This window comes from Bubalus bubalis, chromosome 24 (assembly GCF_019923935.1).
Source record: "Bubalus bubalis isolate 160015118507 breed Murrah chromosome 24, NDDB_SH_1, whole genome shotgun sequence".
NCBI classification, from domain to species: Eukaryota; Metazoa; Chordata; class Mammalia; order Artiodactyla; family Bovidae; genus Bubalus; species Bubalus bubalis.
The window spans coordinates 22,676,093-22,690,841 of NC_059180.1; the positions used below are offsets into that span (position 1 = coordinate 22,676,093).

At 37.0% G+C, this 14,749-nt stretch overlaps 1 protein-coding gene across 1 annotated transcript in view; it reads right to left on the reverse strand.

The window, feature by feature from the left end:
* The window catches only part of LOC102404003 (phospholipid-transporting ATPase ABCA3), a 219,365-nt gene that overhangs the window by 23,718 nt on the left and 180,898 nt on the right, over positions 1 to 14,749 (reverse strand). Inside the window, exons 26-28 of the mRNA XM_044935836.2 lie at positions 8,022 to 8,209; positions 7,422 to 7,592; positions 6,642 to 6,832 (exon numbers count right to left, since the gene is read on the reverse strand). Of these exons, the coding sequence (XP_044791771.2) occupies positions 6,642 to 6,832; positions 7,422 to 7,592; positions 8,022 to 8,209 (550 nt within the window). The remainder of the gene's footprint in view (positions 1 to 6,641; positions 6,833 to 7,421; positions 7,593 to 8,021; positions 8,210 to 14,749) is intronic.

The window sequence follows — 14,749 nt, forward strand, 5'->3', positions numbered from 1 at the left end:
TAGTAGGCAGATTTTTAACCACGAGACCACCAGGTATGTCCTTCCATATCTTCTTTACCCATTCATCTATCAGTGGGCACTTGGGTTTGTTCTATATCTTGTTTATTGTAAGCCATGCTGCAATGAACATGTGGGTGCATATATCTTTTCAAATCAGTGTTTTTGTTTTCTTAGGATAAATACCCAGTAGTGGAATTGCTGGATTATATGATAATTCTATTTTTAAGTTTTTGAGGAATCTCAGTACTGTTTTCCATAGTGGCTGTACAAATTTATATCTCTATAAACAGAGCATAAGGGTGCCCTTTTCTTCACATCCTCACCAACACTTGTTATTTGTTGTCTTTTGGATAATAGTCATTCTGACAGGTGTGAAGTGATAGCTCATTGCCATTTTGATGTATATTTTCTTTATGGTTAGTGACGAACTTCTTTTCATATCCCTGTTGGCCATCTGTATGTCTTCTTTGAAAAAAAAGTCTACTGTGGTCCTTTGCCATGTTTTAATGAAGTTGTTTTGGGGTTTTTTGATGTTGTGTTGTATGAGTTCTTTGTATATGTTGGATAATAACACCTTGTTGACAAATATCTTTTCCCATTCAGTAGGCAGACTTTTTGTTTTTTGATCATTTTCTTTGCTGAGCAAATGCTTTTTAGTTTGATATAGTCCTATTTGGTTGTTTTTTTTGCTTTTGTTTTACTTAACTGAGGAGATTAAGATTCCCGCCCCCCTCTCCAAATATTGCTAAGACTGATGTCAAAAGTGTACTGTCTATGTTTTCTTCTGGAAGTTTTATTGTTTCTAGTCTTATATTTGTCTTTAATCCATATTGATTATATGTTTTTGTATATGGTGTGAGAATGTAGTCTAGCTTGATTCTTTTACACTTAGCTGTCTAGTCTTCCCAACGCTGTTTGTTGAAGATGCTGTCTTTCCCCCATGGTCTATTCTTGCTCCTTTGTCATAAATTAATTGCCCACATAAGTTTGGTTTCATTTCTGGGCTTTCTATTCTGTCCTATTGATCTATATGTTTTTGTGTCAGTTCTATACTGTTTTGACTACTGTAGCTTTGTAGTATAGCTTGAAATCTTAGAACATAATATCTCCAGTTGCATAGAATAAGTTTTTAACTTCAGACCTTACATTTGAAGGAACAGTCACCATCTTCATTCTTTTCTAACTGCCTTCAGGAGGGAAATGCCTCCCATCAACCCAGTTAGGAAGATTGAGATTTTCTCAGATCTTTTGAGTATGCTTTTTCCAAACTTCTTGTTCCCTCTTTGAGGTGAATTCTTAAAACTCACTGCCTCCTGTCAGTCCTGCTGTGCCAGGCTGGGTAATGACAGTGTGCCATCTGCTTTCTATAGAGTGAGAGTTTGATGCTCAGGTTTGCGTGCTTTCACCCATCCTGCAGATTTGGGCCACCTTTCTGTCAGACAGACAGCTGGCCTACCAGCTGTCTTCAGAGGCTCACTCTTAACACTCTTGGGTTGTACACAAAGAGTCAGCCTAGAATATGGGTTGCGTGTAGGTGAGGTGGAGCATTGGTACTTCTATGCTATTGGGGAGGGGCCTGAAGATGAGGTGTCCCCAGAAACTCATGGGCTGGCTCTCTGATAAGATCTACAAGTGGTCTGTAAGATCTGAATCACCTTGATACCATCTGAGACCCTTGGCTGCTATTCTTTCAGTTTGTTCCTGTACCCAGTCATGCAGCATATTCAGTGCTCTGAATGGGGCAAGAAATAAATGTGTTTTGTTTTGTTTTGTTTTTGTTTTTGGCAATATTCCACACAACTTGGGAAGCCAGATGTTCACTTAAATGCTCTTAGTTTCCCTCATGGAAGAAATTGTAGACCAAGAAGTTTCCTTTTGGCACTGAGCTGTGCCATCTTGTGATTGAAGTGACACGGGTAAAATAGAACTGTTCCTCTTACCCTCATCAATGTCCGGTTAATCTTGGATTTTTTTACTCATTGGTATACTGGAACTTCTCTGCTGGACTCTCTGACTTCTACAGAGGCACTCTTTCATATAGGTAACTGTCAAAATTGGTATCCTTTGTTGGGAAGACAGTAGAAAATGCTGTTTTGTCATTTTAATGACATTATTATTATTTTAAGTAAACTTTTGATTGTTTAGGTTGATTAAAAATAAGAAAAATAAAAGTTTTAACTTTTATCTTCACTTGTTCCTTCTTTGGTGCTTTTCTTTACTTACACAGATTTAAGTTTATACCTGCATCATTTTCCTTCTCTTTAAAGAATTTCTTCTAACATATCTCACAAAGCAGGTCTACTGGCAAGAAATTTCCTAAATTTTTTTGCCTGACAGTCTTTATTTCTCCTTCACATTGAAGAGTAATTCCTTTGGGTACAGAATTCTAAGTTGGTGGTTTTATTCTCTCAAGACTTAAAATATTTCACTCTATTCTTTTCTTGCTTGCATGAAGAGAAGTTGGGTGTGGTTTTTTATTTCTCTATAGCTTAAGATATCTTTCACCTCTGGCTTCTTTCAATATTTTTTCTCTGATTTTATGAAGTTGAAAAATGATATCCCTAAGCATAGTTAATTATTTATTTTTTGCATTTATCCTATTGGTATTCTCTGAGCTTTCTGGATTTGTGGTTGGTGTTAACATTAATTTGGAGGAGATTCTCAGTCATTGTTTCAAATACTTTTTTCTGCCTCTTTTTCTTTTATCTGGAATGCCCGACATTATGTATATGTTACACTTTTTGAAACTGTTCTACAGTCTTTGGATATTTTACCTCCCACCCCAGTCTTTGTTTTCTGTGTTTTTTATTTTTGTGTGTTCTATTGATATGTCTTCTCAGTTCAGTTCAGTTCACTTCAGTCGCTCAGTCATGTATGACTCTTTGTAACCCCATGGACTGCAGCCTGCCAGGCTTCCCTGTCCATCACCAACTCCTGGAGCTTACTCAAACTCATGTCCATTGAGTCGGTGATGCCATCCAACCATCTCATCCTCTGTCATGGACCTAACTTTCCAGGTTCCTATGCAGTATTGCTTGTTACAGCATTACTGTTCCATCACCAGTCACATCCACAACTGGGTATTGCTTTTGCTTTGGCTTCATGTCTTCATTCTTTCTGGGGTTATTTCTCCACTGATCTCCTGGAGCATATTGGGCACCTACCAACCGAGGTAACTCATCTTTCAGTGTCCTAACTTTTTGCCTTTTCATACTGTTCATGGAGTTCTCAAGGCAAGAATATAAGGCAAGAAGTGGTTTGCCCTTTCCTTCTACAGTGGACCATGTTTTGTCTTCTAGCTCAGTGGTTCTTTCCTCAGCTGTGTCCAGTCTACTGAAATCCATCAAAGGTATTCTTCATTTTTGTTAGATTTTTGATCTCTAGCATTTCTTCTCAGAGAAGGCAATGGCACCCCACTCCAGTACTCTTGTCTGGAAAATCCCATGGGTGGCAGAGCCTGGTAGGCTGCAGTCCATGGGGTCGCTAAGAGTTGGACATGACTGAAGCGACCCAGCAGCAGCAGCAGCAGCAGCAGCAGCATTTCTTCTTGGTCCTTCTAGGATTTTCACTTGTCTGCCTACATTGCTCATTTGTTCCTGAATGCTGTCTACTTTGTCCATTATAGCCGTTGGAATATCAATTATAGTTGTTTTCAATTTCAGGACTGACAATTCAAACATCCTTGTCATATCTGGTTCTAACTTTGCTCTATGTCTTCAAATTGTGTTTTCTGATTTTTTGGTGTGCTTTGTAAATTTTTTTTTTTTTGATAGCCAGACTTCCTGGGAAGGAGGATGGCTATAAATAGGCGTTTTGTAATGTGGTGATGAAGGCTTCCCTGATGGCTTCGTGGTAAAAAATCTGCATGCCAAAGCAGCAGACATGGGTTCTATCCCTGGGTCAGGAAGATCCCCTGGAGAAGGAAACGGCAATCCACTCCAGTATTCTTGCTTGGGGAATCCCATAGACAGAGAAGTATGACAAGCTACAGTCCATGGGTTTGCAAAGAGTTGGACACAACTTAGTGCTTAAACAACAACAACAAATCTGGTGACGAGTTGTTGGGGAGAGGAAGTGTGCTATAGGCTGTGTATATCTGAATTTAGTGAGCCCGTGCCTCTGCACTGGGAACTTTACAAGTGTTTTTCAGTTCTTTCTCCTCTCTTTTGTGGAGCACGATGGCTAAGAGTTGGCTGGAACCTCTCTGAGGTCATTTAGGCTCTGATAATACCCTAGAACCTTGTCAAGATCCTGGAGGTAAATATCACAATCTGTAGGAAACCTCCATAACTGGCCCCTCTGGAGTGGTTACCCTTTAGGGATGTCCACACAGTACTTTCAGCAATTCAATTGCAATTCAGATTTTCCCGCCTTGGCACTGGTTGCCTTTGGAGTTTCTGTTAGACATTCTCTGATCTGGTAATCCGTGATTTCCTGTATTTGCCTATCTGTCCAATATTGGCTGCAGTGGTTTGGTCTTACTTCTTTTTCAGATCCTAGAAGATCTGTTGATTTTTCAGTTTGTTCAGCTTTTTACTTGTTATTAGGACAGAATGTCAGTTTTTAACCTTCTTACATTCTGGGCTGGCAACTAAAGCATTTGTTCATTTTTGAAGGTCCTTGCTTAGTGGGAATCTTAGATTAAGCTTCTCACGCTGCAGTGGGTCCAAAGTTATATCAGTACTGGTATTGGAATTTGTTTCAGGGAAAACCAATTTTTGCATTTTATTATTGTCTCTATCAGGTTTTAGCTTGATAATTTTTTTCTGTTCTGTTTTGGTTCTTTGAATTTTTTTCCTCCCTTTTTTTTTTTTTTTGAGTCTAAGCAAATAATTAAAAGCATATTTACTTTGTTTTCCAATATGTATTTTTATTTTAATAGTGGTACATTTCTGAGAGAATAATCTGTCATGCTGTAGAAAGAGGAACTATTTTCTCTGTGGCCTTTTAAAAAAATAGATGATGACTTAAATTCTTTGCCACTAAAGGGAAGCACTTAATTGAAATAATCTTCTAATTCCTAGAGATAATTTTAGGCTGAAATGTATATTTAAGTTGCCTTTCACATGTTATAGTTCTTTCTTTTTTCTTTTCTGGATAATCTTTATGCATAGGTCCCATACATAAAGGGACCATCCTTTCTATTTTGTTATCTTTAAATGAGAAAGTTTTATTTGAAATAGCTAATTTGCTCAAGGATAGCATGGGGAAAGATTGCCAATTCAGTAACTTTCCATATGTAGTTTCACATCCAAGCTATTGTGTTCATCACCTCCTTTAAGACAAGTTTGGCCTCAGTTTTTTGTGTCCTCTCTCACCTTCAAGTTAAATAGAATATTGGAATGGCTCATAGTGTATATGCTTCTGTGTGGTTAATTACCTGCAACACTGCATACAAAGAGTGCTCCACAAATCTTTCCATATGAATGAATGGCTAAATGAATATCCAGCTGGCCTGATGGACATATTTATTAGAATATTTTAATATAATTAATACTAAATTAATGATCTTTCCTACATTATGGTTCTTCCTGTCTAATTGATCATTCCCCGCCCCCCCCACCCCACCTGCCTCTCTCTCTCTCTCTCTCTCTCTCTCTATATATATATATATATATATATATGCTGCTAAGTCGCTTCAATCGTGTCCGACTCTGTGCGACCCCATAGACGGCAGCCCACCAGGCTCCCCCGTCCCTGGGATTCTCCAGGCAAGAACACTGGAGTGGGTTGCCATTTCCTTCTCCAATGCATGAAAGTGAAAAGTGAAAGTGAAGTCGCTCAGTCGTGTCTGACTCTTAGTGACCCCATGGACTGCAGCCTACCAGGCTCCTCCGTCCATGGGATTTTCCAGGCAAGAGTACTGGAGTGGGATGCCATTGCCTTCTCTTCTCTCTTTCTTTCTCTCTCTCTCTCTCTCTATATATATATATATATATATGTTCATTTCCTATAATTTCTTTCTCTCCATGCTTACTGTCACTTCCTTAGTGCAGGCCAATACCATTTATTGCTTTATCATTGTTATAGACTCCATGCTTTTAAACATGCATCCTAACCATCTGGCTACCACACTGTTGATAGAGTGATCATTCAAGTTAAAAGACTACAAATAAAGTAGTGAGAGTACAAATAAATAGAAGCTGGCTGTAAATTTGTTTATCATGGGCACAGAGAGGCACTTGCTGAAATTAGCATACAAAAGCTGAATAAATTTTTATGTCAAACATCCAGTTCATTTCCTTGAAAGAAGAAAAGGGGATTTGCATTTCATAAACATTGCCTGACTCAGTAATCAGGGAATGGCAGAGGAAAGATGCTCAAAAAGAAGGGAAACCTTAAAAATCATCAAGGATAAAAAATAGAGCCTTAACTTCAATAATTTAACTCTAAATGAATAAACTTGAATGGATGTATCTTACTGGTTAATTCCTACAAGAGACTGGTGAGAACCTCTGCTATTTTGAGAAAGCTTCTTAGCATAATCAGGGGTAAATTTGTAGAAAAATTATTTCTAAAGGAGCCTAATATAAAAGCTCAATAAACATTAATTACTCATGGAAAAAAGTTATTGAGTACATGCAGCAGAACAACATATGTGACTTAAAACAATTTTCACAAGTAAGCCCTATTTACATTACCTGGGAAATTTGTCTCAATGAATTCCTTGAACTCCTCTAGTTTATCTTCATTATCATCAATGTTAATCTTTGCTGTCAGAGTATATATATTACCAAACTTGTTCTTGAGGTGACGTGGGCTGCCTAGGCACTTGAACTTCCCCTTTACCATGATGGCCAGCCTGGTACAAAGTGCCTCACATTCTTCCATGCTAGAGGCACAAAAGATATATGGATGAAGAGACTCCCTCTCAGAAGCAAAACTCTATATTTCAAAACAGAGCTATGATTATAACGTAACACTTATAGTAAGAAGGCTTTATATTGCAAGTGATCATGACTAAGACAATATTTGGAAAGAGGAGATTTAAAAATTCAAAGCAGTTGATTTCTAAATTCACAAGAGAAACACTTCCCTGACTTCCTACCTTTTACCAAGTCTTATCAGTTAGATAAAATTAAATACTATCACAGATAAAATTTGCTATCAGTTAAATACAAATTTTTATTATTTAAATAATATTTTACCAGTTGAATTCCAGTCATAACCTAAAATTTTTGGTAGGCAGTTATTGCTTTTAATGCAGTAATAAATGTGTATGTTTTGTGCAATTATTATATAAGGAACTACATTTCAGAACTTAACTGAGTATTCTAGATTTTACCCAGGAATCAGCATTTGCTCACAGTCCCTCTTATGTACTTCACGTACTTAGACAAGTTCACTGACATATCCCTGACTCAAACTAATTCTCTCTTATACACTTCTAATGCTCACCCATGTCTCCTAATGGGTCATACCTGTGGGAAGATATGACGATAGCTTTGCCACTATTACATATCCCTGTAACTGTGTCCCACATATGGCGCCTGGCTACTGGGTCCATGCCAGTAGATGGTTCATCCAGGAAAACAACTGAGGACTTTCCCATTAGGGCAATAGCAGTATTCAATTTACTTTTGTTTCCTCCACTTTATTGTCAAAGAAGGAGAGAGAAAGTGGAGGAGAAAGAAGAAATAAGGTTATCATTAATTCAACAGAATTAGCTCATATATCCACAATGCTGTGTATACACCAACTCATTTTCATTGAAATGACTTTGGGGGGGGTATGCTTTTTAGCATCATTATTGGTAAAATATTTTTGTTTTAAGAAGATAAATAACCATAGGGATACAGGAATGAATGTGTTCTTTTTGAAATGCAAAGGCTACAGATCATGTCTGCAAAAGGTTAACTTCATACAAATGTGATCTGCCTTATTTCTGATATCTGAACCCTGATGGCTATTTGTTTCCGTGTGACAGAGTTGTCAGGTTGAGTGTACAGGCATTCATTCTAAACAGCAGAAATACAGATGGGCAGTAGGCAGCTTAATAAATAAGCAACATAATGTCTCACCTGTATGTACAGACCAGCTTGTCAGCATGGGTTTCCATGTGCATTGAATACAAAAAGGTTTCCACATACATGCCAATGTCTGGCTCAGGAACACCCCGCAGCCTGGCGTACATGATCAGCACTTCCTGGCCTGTCATGTGGCCCAGCATGGGGTCAGATTGAGGACAATAGCCAATTCTTGACCTAATCTGAATCAAGAGGGTAATTCATAAGCAGTAAACCTAAGTCGACTATTCCATTGAACATACAGTAACACGGATGAGAGAGAAAACCTGAAGTTTCTAGCCCATGCTAGCAAGAACATGTGATACCCATAGAGTTCTGAATAAGAATTATTTCTTTTTCAGTCTAAAGAAACTTTACACCTGGAACCCACTGTAGTAAAATGGAATACTAATATCCCTCACTGGAATTTTCAGTACATACCTATTGTGCACTGCGATGCACCCAAGATAACTCTTGGTTAGATGAAATTGCATATTCAGATATCACTAGGAAAGAGCCATTTTATTAAATCTATTAAAATAATGTATAGAATTTCACTTCCAGTAGTAGCCAGTAACTTCTACTAAGCCAACTATCCCACAGATGAAAATTATCATATACATTATATATATCTTCTATGGGCTTCCCTGGTGGCTCAGATGGTAAAGAATCTGCCTGCAATGTGGGAGATCCAGGTTCAATCCCTGGGTTAGGAAGATCCTATGGAGAAGGAAATGGCTACCCACTCCAGTGTTCTTGCCTGTAGAATTCCATAGACAAAGAAGCCTGGTGGGCTACTATCCATGGGGTCACAAAGAGTCAGACATGACTGAGCGACTAACACATATCCTTATATATTGAGTTGGCAAAAATGTTCATTCAGGTTTTTCCATACCATCTTACAGGAAAACCCAAACAAACTTTTTGACCAACTCAATATATATAAATACAAGAATAAATAAGTTTAGCTATATTGAAATAAAAAGCTTCTGTACAACAAAGGAAACCATCAATAAAATGAAAGGGCAACCTACCAAATGGAAGAAAATATTTGCTAATTATATACCTGATAAGGGGTTAATATCCAACATATAAAAGAATTCATACAACTCAACATCAAAAAGACAAACAATCTGATTAAAAAAATGGGCATAGGACCTGAATAGACATTTTTCTGAAGGAGATGTACAGAAGGCCAACAGGTACCTGAAAAGGTTCTCAACATCATTAATCATTTAGGGAAATGCAAATTAAAACCACAATGAGCTTTCACCTCACACCTATTAAAATGGCTATTATCCAAAAGATAAGAGATAACAAATGCTGGTGAGGATGTGGAGAAAAGGGAACTCTTGTGCATGTTGGTGAAATGTAAATTGATGTAGCCACTATTGAAAACAGCATGGAGATTAAAAAATAGAAGTATCATATTATTCAGCATTTCCACTTCTGGGTAGGAAAAAAATGAAGGAAGGAAATGAAAATCCTCCCTAACTCAAAAAGATATCTGCACCCCTACATTCAATGCAGCATTATTTACACTAGCCAAGACATAGAAACAACCTGTCTGTTGCTAGATGAATGGATAAAGAGGGTGTGGTATAGCTATACAATGGAATATTACTTTAGCCATAAAAGAATCTTATTTTACTTTACTTCATTGAAGAATAAATCTTTGAACCTTTCTCAGAAATTATGATTGTTTCGGCTTTTTCTATTCTATTTCTTCTGAGGTCAGTTTTAATAATTTGTATGTAACTAGAAAATTAGTTTTATTGAAGATTTAAATTTTATTTGCATGGATTTGAATCAAGTACTTTGTGTTTCTTATAATTTATTTTCAATGTATTTGTGTTCCCTCTCTTTTTTAATAAGTTCATCCATTTCTTTATTTTTACGAAGTTCTAGTTGTTTTGATTTCTTGGTTAGTTGGCTCTATATTTTTATATATTAATTTATATACTTGTCTGCATTTATACTTTTATATGCTTTCCTCCCATTAATTTTTTTCTGAGATAGGTGTTTATAAGCTGTTTATTTTTATTCTTTTTTAAAATTGAAATGCATATATATAAGATTATTTTTTATTCATTTTTTTCAATTTTTATTTTTTATTCAATTGTAATCAGAGAATATATATTTTTATACTTGGAAATACTGTTTTTCAAATGTATGGCATAAAAATATTCATACTCATAAACTAATTATTTTTGAGAGATATAGAATTTGATATGTATCAATCATGTTTACCATATTGACTATTGACTAAGTTGCTTATGTATTTTTTGTTTGTATTTATTTTTTACTGACATGGTCTGTCTTAGACTAAAAGAAGAGAATTAAACAGTTCATATATTGGGTTGGCCAGAAAGTTCCTTCTTTTTTTTAAGTAAAAATAAAAGACATATTTTTCATTTTTACCAAGAACTTTATTGAACAATGTAGTCACCAATTTGTTCCACTACCTCTTCAAGCAACTTCATAATTCCACCTTCCCAAAACTTTTATTTTTCTGAGCAAAGAATGTTTCTAGGTGCCTTTTATAGTCTCCCAGGGAATTGAAATTTTTTCCATTAAGAGAATTTTGTAAAAACTGAAATAAATGAAAATATGAAGGTGCAAAGTCTGGTGAATACCATGGGTGAATCAGAACTTCCCAGCCAAGCTGTAACCACTAGTTTTTGCCTGGTTATCAAAGAAACATGTGGTCTTGCATTATCCTGATGGAAGGTTATGCATTTTCTGTCGCCTAATTCTGGATGCCTTTCATGGAGTTCTGCCTTCAGCTGGTCTAATTGAGAAAACTATTTTTTTGGAATTAATCACTTGGTTTTCCAAAAGGAGCTCATAATAGAGGACTCTGTTCCAATCCCACCATATACACATCGCCTTCTTTACCAAGACCAGCCTTTGGTGAGGTTGGTGGTGGTTTATTTCACTTGCTTCAGATCTCTTCTATTCCACATTGTTGTACAGTATCCACTTTTCATCATCTGTCACAATTTGTTTTAAAAGCAAAACGTCTTCATTACATTTTGGTACAGAATCACATGCAGAAGTATGGTCAAGGAGTTTTTTTTTTTTTTTTTTTTTGCTTAACTTACATGTAACCCAAACATCAAAGCAATTAATATAACCAAGCTGGTGGAAATGATTTTGAACACTTAATTTGGTTATTTTGAGTATGTTGGCTGTATCCCTCATGGTACAACATTGCTGCTGCTACTGCTGCTAAGTCGAGTCAGTCGTGTCGGACTCTGTGCGACCCTATAGACAGCAGCTCACCAGGCTCGCCCGTCCCTGGGATTCATTCTCCAGGCAAGAACACTGGAGTAGGTTGCCATTTCCTTCTCCAATGCATGCAAGTGAAAAGTGAAAGTGAAGTCGCTCAGTCGTGTCCGACTCTTAGCGACCCCATGGACTGCAGCCTACCAGGCTCCTCCGTCCATGGGATTTCCCAGGCAAGAGTACTGGAGTGGGGTGCCATTGTCTTGATTTGATCTCTATCAACTTCAACTGTCCTACCCGACTATGGACCATTGTCCATCAGAAATCTTCAGTATGAAACTTTGCAAACCACTTCTGACACTTAAAAAAAAAATTCTAGAAGGCTTTTATTATCTCTGTCCAGGGAGAGAGTTAGGACTTAATATTTTCTGTAAAGGGGAAGATTCCCATTAAAATTAAGTTGTTTTGTCACAAGAGGTAAAGATATCAGATTAGGTTTGGGGCAAAATTCTCTAATTTTGCTAATTTACCAGGAGATATAATTTTTTTTCATTTAAGATTTTTATCACAATCATATTTCCATGTTGCAACATAGTTTTTGTAATTTTCACAATTTTTCCTGGTTGTTTTTTCTCTCTCCAATCTTTATTTTTCTTTAATATACATATTTAATTGAAGTATAGTTGACTTACAGTGCTTCAAGTACACAGCAAGGTGATTCAGCCAGACATATAACATTTATTATTTTCCAGATTTTCTCCATTATAGGCTACTACAAGATGTTGACTATGTTTCCCTGTGCTATACAGTAAATGTTTGTTGCTTGTTGCTTATCTGTTTTTTAAACTAGAAATCTAGCATTCTATTTATACTAAGTCAAACAAGTGAAGTCAAATGTCCAAATTTTTTAGTCAAAAATTCGTAAGTTTTCTGAAATATATGTATATTATACATACTGTTTATATATATGTAAACAAAAGCTTTTATACTACACTTGGTAAAGGTTTGAGAAAGAACATTAAAAAAAAAGAGAGAAGAGATAAAGAAATTGGGAAACAAACTAAATGAAACAGAATATGAAATAGAAAAAGTGAAACAAACTAGATAAAAGTAAAAGATCATCATATAGTCCAGTTGTTTTTAAACACGGCTACTAATTAGAAACATATCTGAAGATTTGGAGAAAAATTTTTGTATTTTTCAAAAAATTCCAAGATAATTTTGATATGCATTTGGATTTCAAGATTATAGGTTGATTATAGGTTTTTCTATTAAATTGTAGTTTTTGGTTTATATAAAATTCTATTTTTCTTTATTGACCAATCATGATACAATGGTAAGTGAGTAATAGTTGCATAATCACAATAGTAAAAAATGTTTATCAGTTTTCACAATCAACAGCCAGATGAAAAATAAAAGACAATTACAATTGCAAACCACAATGGGAACATGATTAACCTAACAATATAAAATAATTACATACAATGTGGGGGGGGGTGTCAAGCAGTGATGTGGTAAGTGGAAATGCATACATGCACATGTTTTCATGCACACAGCCCGTCTATGTCTTTTGGTTGGTGCATCTAATCCATTTACATTTAAGGTAATTATCCATACGTATGACCCTATTACTGTTTTCTTAATTGTTTTGGATTTATTTTCTGTAGATCTTTTCCTTCTTTTGTTTCCTGCCTAGAGAAGTTCCTTTAGCATTGGTTGTAAAGCTGGTTTCAGTTCAGTTCAGTCCCTCAGTCATGTCCGACTCTTTGCGACTCCATGGACAGCAGCATGCCAGGCTTTCCTGTCCATCACCAACTCCCAGAGCTTGCTCAAACTTTTGTCCATCGAGTTAGTGATGCTATCTAACCATCTCATCCTCTGTCGTCCCCTTCTCCCCCTGCCTTCAATCTTTCTCATTGTGGTGCCGAATTCTCTTAACTTTTGTTTGTCTGGAAAGCTGTTGATCTCTCCATCAAATCTGAATAAGAGTCTTGTTGGGTAGAGTATTCTTGGTTGTTGGTTCTTCCCATTCATCAGTTTAAATATATCATGCCATTTCCTTCTGGCTTGTAGAGTCTCTGTCTAGAAATTAGCTTGTAATCTGATGGGAGTTCCCTTGTATGTTATTTGTTGTTGCTTTCAATATTTTATCTTTGTCCCTAATTTTTGTCAGTTTGATTACCATGTGTCTCGGTATGGTCCTCCTTGGATTTATCTTTCCTGGGACTCTCTGTGTTTCCCGGACTTAGTTGACTATTTCCTTTCCCATGTTAGGGAAGTTTTCAGCTATTATTATCTCTTAAAATATTTTCTCAGGTCCTTTCTCTCTCTCTTTTCCTTCTGGGACTTCTATAATGCCAATGTTGGTGCATTTAATGTTGTTCCAGAAGTCTCTTAGACTGTCTTCACTTCTCTTCACTTAAAAAATTTCTGTTCTGCAGAATTGATTTCCACCATTCTGTCCTCCAGGTCATTTGTCCATTCTTCTGCCTTAGTTATTGAGTTATTGATTCCTTTGAGTGTATTATTCATCTCTGTTTGTTCTTTAGTCCATGTAGGTCTTTGGTAAACATTTCTTGCATCTTCTCCATTGTTTTCCTGTGATCTGGATCATCTGCAATACCGTTATTCTGAATTTTTTCTCGAAGATTGCCTATCTTCTCTTCATTTATTTATTTTTATTGGATTTTATCTTGTCCCTTCATCTGGGCTATAACTTTCTGCTTTTTCATCCAGATTAACTTTCTGTAATTTGGTTTTTGTTCTACCCTCTCTGGGATGATGGCTCTTCTGCTTCTTCTGTCTGCCCTCTGATGGAGGAGGCTAAGAGAGTTGTGTAAGCTTCCTGATGGGAGGGACTGGCAGTGGTAAAAACTGGTCTTGCTCTGGTGAGCAGGGCCTTGGCAAGTGAAGCTTTAATTTAATTATCTGCTGATGGGTGGGGTTGTTTTCCCTCCCTGGTAGTTTTTTGGCCTGAGGTGACCCAGCCCTTGGGTCTAGGGCTCTATGGTCAGGTTAATGGTGACCTCCAAGAGGGTTTATGCCAAGGCGACCTTTCTAGACTGCTGCCGCCAGTGTGCCTGTCCCTGTGGTGAGCCCCTGCTGACCCATGCCTCCACAGGAGACCCTTCAACACTACCAGGTGGTTTTGTTTTAGTGGAGTCACTTGTGGGGTCACTGCTCCTTTCCTCTGGGTCTTGGTGCATGCAAGATTATATCTGTGCTCTTCATTTAAGACTGGAGTCTTATTTCCCCCAGTCCAATGGAAGTCCTATAATCAAATCCCACTGACCTTCATAGTCAGATTCCATGGGATTCCCAGTCCCTTTGTCAAAGCCCCAGGCTGGGAAGCCTGATGTAGGGTTCAGAAACTTCACAACAGTGGGAGAACTTCTTTTGTATTAATGTTCTCTGGTTTGTGGGTCACCCACCAAGTGGGTATGGGATTTGACTTTTATCATGATTGTGCCTCTCCTACCAACCTGCTGTGGCCTCTTCTTTGTCTTTGGATGTCG